Here is a 3852-nt window from a genome sequence, read left to right as displayed (position 1 = left end):
TTATGCACTGAAGACACACCTCCAGGCTCTTCATCTCCATCCTTATTTCTTTCCACATACCCTTCTCTACAGTGCCACGTTTCCTACCTCCTCTACTCCTCACTCCAACTCCCTGCTGAGAAACTTCAGAACACCAGGGGACATCCAGTGAGCTGGTCCTAACACAAGGCATGATGACCTGGGTCATCATGCTTGCCTATTGAAGAATCTCCTGCTGACAAGGACCTCAGATCAGAGTAACTCTATTTGGACACCAGGACTGCTCCCTTCCACTCGGTACTCCTTGCTTTTCGCGCGATTGTCATCAATAAATTTCCTTATCATCAAAATCTGAGAAGCCTCTTCTTCCTTCCTTCTCCCAAATCTCACCCAGCTCAAACTCAGCCATCAAGAGGTCGTTGGCTGGGTTGATTGCAAAAAGGGATGTAAGACCTCACTTAGGAACTATGTCCCAAGGAACACCACCATACAGGAGCACACAGACGGCTTCTGGACCCTGACACAAGCCCTTCAGTTTCCTCAAGAAAGGCTTGCACAGCACTTATGAAATTTTACAACTTCCATTGTGGCAAGATCTTCATCTGCACAGCCTTAATGTTTCCTCGACAACAGGTGTCCATCAAGCCCACCAATCACTGCCCCTGCTACACTGGTGATGTGGACACATTGATAATATGAAATTATCTCTTGATTCATGAGAACCAAAGCTATTTCCAGTTAACAGATTTTCTCTCAACAAAGATTGTCTTTCTTAACCTTTAGGAAAACCTATGTCCTCTGCCTCCCCAGCTTAGTTTACTATTTTCAAGAATGCATCAGTCAGCAAATCCCTGGCTCTCCTACTTTGCTTTACACTCTTTAATAGGTATCGCGCCTGGCTCCTTCGGTAACATCGCATTAGGTCTCTAAAGATAAAATAATAAAATCAGCTAATAATGCTGGCCAGACATCTAATGCAGATTGACAGTAAACACAATAGAATTCTGGGAAAGACCCGAATATCAAAAGTAAGGTCTCCAGTCACCAATTTTAACCATCTGACAACAATTAATGGAAGGAAAGCAGTTTTCTGCTATAGAAAACATGGATGGAAAGGAGAAAATGCAGCAACAGCTCAGGCAACAGTTAAAGAAGCAGAATCATCCTGAAATCAGCAGCCAAGACAGAGCAGCACACCAAAAGCCTGAGGAGAAGTAGACAGCAGCAGACAGAGGCAAAGTCAGCAGCATCCCCACCTGCAGCCGGCCGCAGCTTTTCTTCAGAGGGTGAGAAAGCTTAATTGTTGCCTTTCTTTCTAATTAGCCCTTTTCCCTGGGTGATTAATAAGTTTAAAAAACTGGTCTGCTTTCTACTCTCCCACTAATGATTCCCTCTTAAGACTGCTTTCAAAAGTGGTGTCATTTTGTCCCTAAAATGCATCAGTGTCATTTGCTTAAACCTTCAAACCTGTTATTTCTGCAATTTGTGTGATGCATATGAGCAGAGGCTCATCTATGCCCTCACAGAAAAAAAGATTAAATAATAATTATGGACCCTAACAGTACTCCAGTCTCTCCAGGCCCAAGACCCCTACAGAGCGTGCCCAACGGGAGGGAACAGACCTAAAAACAAGCTTAGCAAGGTGGCAGCAAAGGAAAGATGCAGAACAAGAGGCTTGGAAGGGGCAGCGCCTCACACCTGCTACATCTCCAAAGCCCAGACCAGCCTGACAGGGCTCCCAGGAAAGGGAATCCCATCTTCACAACACACACACAAACCACACCACACAAATGCCATGACATCATGCAATGGTTTGGGTTGGAAGAGTCCTTAAAGGTCATCAATGCTGAACCCTTCAGATGAAAACCTCAAAGCTCACTGATGACACCCCACCTCTCCTATGCTTTGCTTTGAAAAAGGCCCTGACACACCTCCTGTAAAATCACTCCCAAACACTTGATTTCTCAAAAAAACTGTCACCAGGCTCACAAGGACACGTACACATGGCCGGCTACGACCGCTGCACTTGTGACTTGTCACCCAATGAAACCATCCAGCTCACACAGGATGTGTGGATGTCATCTCTCAAGACCCAAGGACTCCAGAGGATCCAGTTGCCCAGCACTCCATCCTTCATCACTCATCCCACAGCACAGGAACAAAACTGTATCCTGGGATTTTCCAAAAGAAGAAATGGTTTCATTTGACAGTGCTGAGACACAAAACACCTCGATGAGAGAACTTCTGGATACCTCCTCAACAGGAGTGTTCATGAGCATGTCAACAGGACTTGGAGAAATCTGGTTAAGTGGAAGTAACTCGAGCTAACAAGAAGTGTCTAAAAAAAACTAGAAATAACACAGTGGATTTCACTCTAAATGACCCAAGCCATTCTGTGGTTATAGAATTCCTCAGCTTGCCTCACAATTGGCCTGCTAACACTCAAATCCAAGGAACTGGGGTGGTTTCCATTCTAGCACATTTTGGCTCTCCCAAGTTCCTCTGTAGGTTATTTCATAAAATCCTTGCAGTTTTCAACATACAAGCCCCTTTCTTTTCCACAAAATAATAAAGTCGCTACGTTCCCTCAGTTCCAGCCAAAGCTCTCAGTTCACTCAGGCTGCTTCTCTTCCACATGACCTCATCTGCCATTCCTTCAGGTCTCCCTATCCAAAGAGAGGCAACCACCTGAACCCTACTCAAAAAAAAGACCACTGCACCCCCTCAATACAAAAATCCTTCCCAATGAAATTCAACCCCCACCTGAAACGTAAGAAGCAAGAAGGGCACCAAGAAAAACAGAGAGCTCACCCGGCAAGAAGAGCTAATGACAGGCCCAGTGAGATGGCAGCAAGAGAAGCAGTGTGATGAAACAGGCACAGCCGCATGCCCAGCACTTCTCCAAAGCCCAGAGCACACCGCAAAGCCTGACAGGAATTCAGGGCTCTCCTTCACAACCTGCCCGCAAACCTCACCACACGAGTGCTATGAGATCATAGAATGGTTTGGCTTGGAAGGGACTCTACAAGTCACCCACTTCCAGGCTCAGGGATGACAAAAATTAAACCACACTGGTGGCACCCAACCACTTCTGCGGCTTGGTCACGTCTCCAAAAATGCCATGACATACATCTGCCAGGAAAAGACTCCCAAACACACCTCCTCTCACCCAAAAAATGTCACCATGCTCAGAAGGCATGTCCCTAAAAAAACAAACAGAAAAAGGGATGACTGAGGCAGAAAAGCTTGCTCCAGCCCATTCCTGAGCAGGAGGCTGTGTCCTCAGGAGCTGCTTGCTGCACAATGCCCTCATGCCCAAAGGCTGTCCCGCCCCTCGGGGACCAGCATAAAAGCCGGCCCAGCGCCTCTCTCCCTCACACACTTCTCCTCACCCCTTCTCCGCTGACACCAACAACCAGGTGAGCCTCAACCCCCTGCCCCTCCTGCCTTCTCCTCACCCACTCTGCCCCAACGCTTTCTCAACACCCTCTCTCTCCTCCACAGGCACCCCTCCACACCACACACATGGCCTGCTACGACCGCTGCGGCTCTTGCGGACCCACCCCGCTGGCTAACAGCTGCAACGAGCCCTGTGTCAGGCAGTGTGAGGCTTCCCGCGTTGTCATCCAGCCTTCCACTGTCCAGGTCACCCTGCCAGGACCCATCCTCACCTCCTTCCCCCAGAGCACCGCCGTCGGATCCTCCGCATCCGCTGCCGTGGGCAACGACCTCAGTGCCCTGGGAGTGCCCATCAACTCCGGATACGGCCTGGGCTACGGCCTGGGAGGCCTGGGCTACGGCCTGGGAGGCCTGGGCTATGGCTACGGATGTGGCTATGGCCTGGGAGGTAGAGGAGGCTGTGGCATCTGCTAA

General features: G+C 48.8%; 1 protein-coding gene across 1 annotated transcript; it reads left to right on the top strand.

Moving 5' to 3' along the window:
- The first annotated feature begins 3486 nt into the window (after positions 1 to 3486).
- On the top strand, positions 3487 to 3852 carry LOC139792956 (feather keratin-like). The gene has a single exon (XM_071736935.1). It carries the CDS (start codon positions 3505 to 3507, stop codon positions 3850 to 3852), a length of 348 nt encoding a protein of 115 aa, XP_071593036.1. The 5' UTR covers positions 3487 to 3504.

This window comes from Heliangelus exortis, chromosome 2 (assembly GCF_036169615.1).
Source record: "Heliangelus exortis chromosome 2, bHelExo1.hap1, whole genome shotgun sequence".
NCBI classification, from domain to species: domain Eukaryota; kingdom Metazoa; phylum Chordata; class Aves; order Apodiformes; family Trochilidae; genus Heliangelus; species Heliangelus exortis.
The sequence above is the reverse complement of the archived record's forward strand: the minus strand, read 5'-3'. Positions and strand labels throughout refer to the sequence as shown.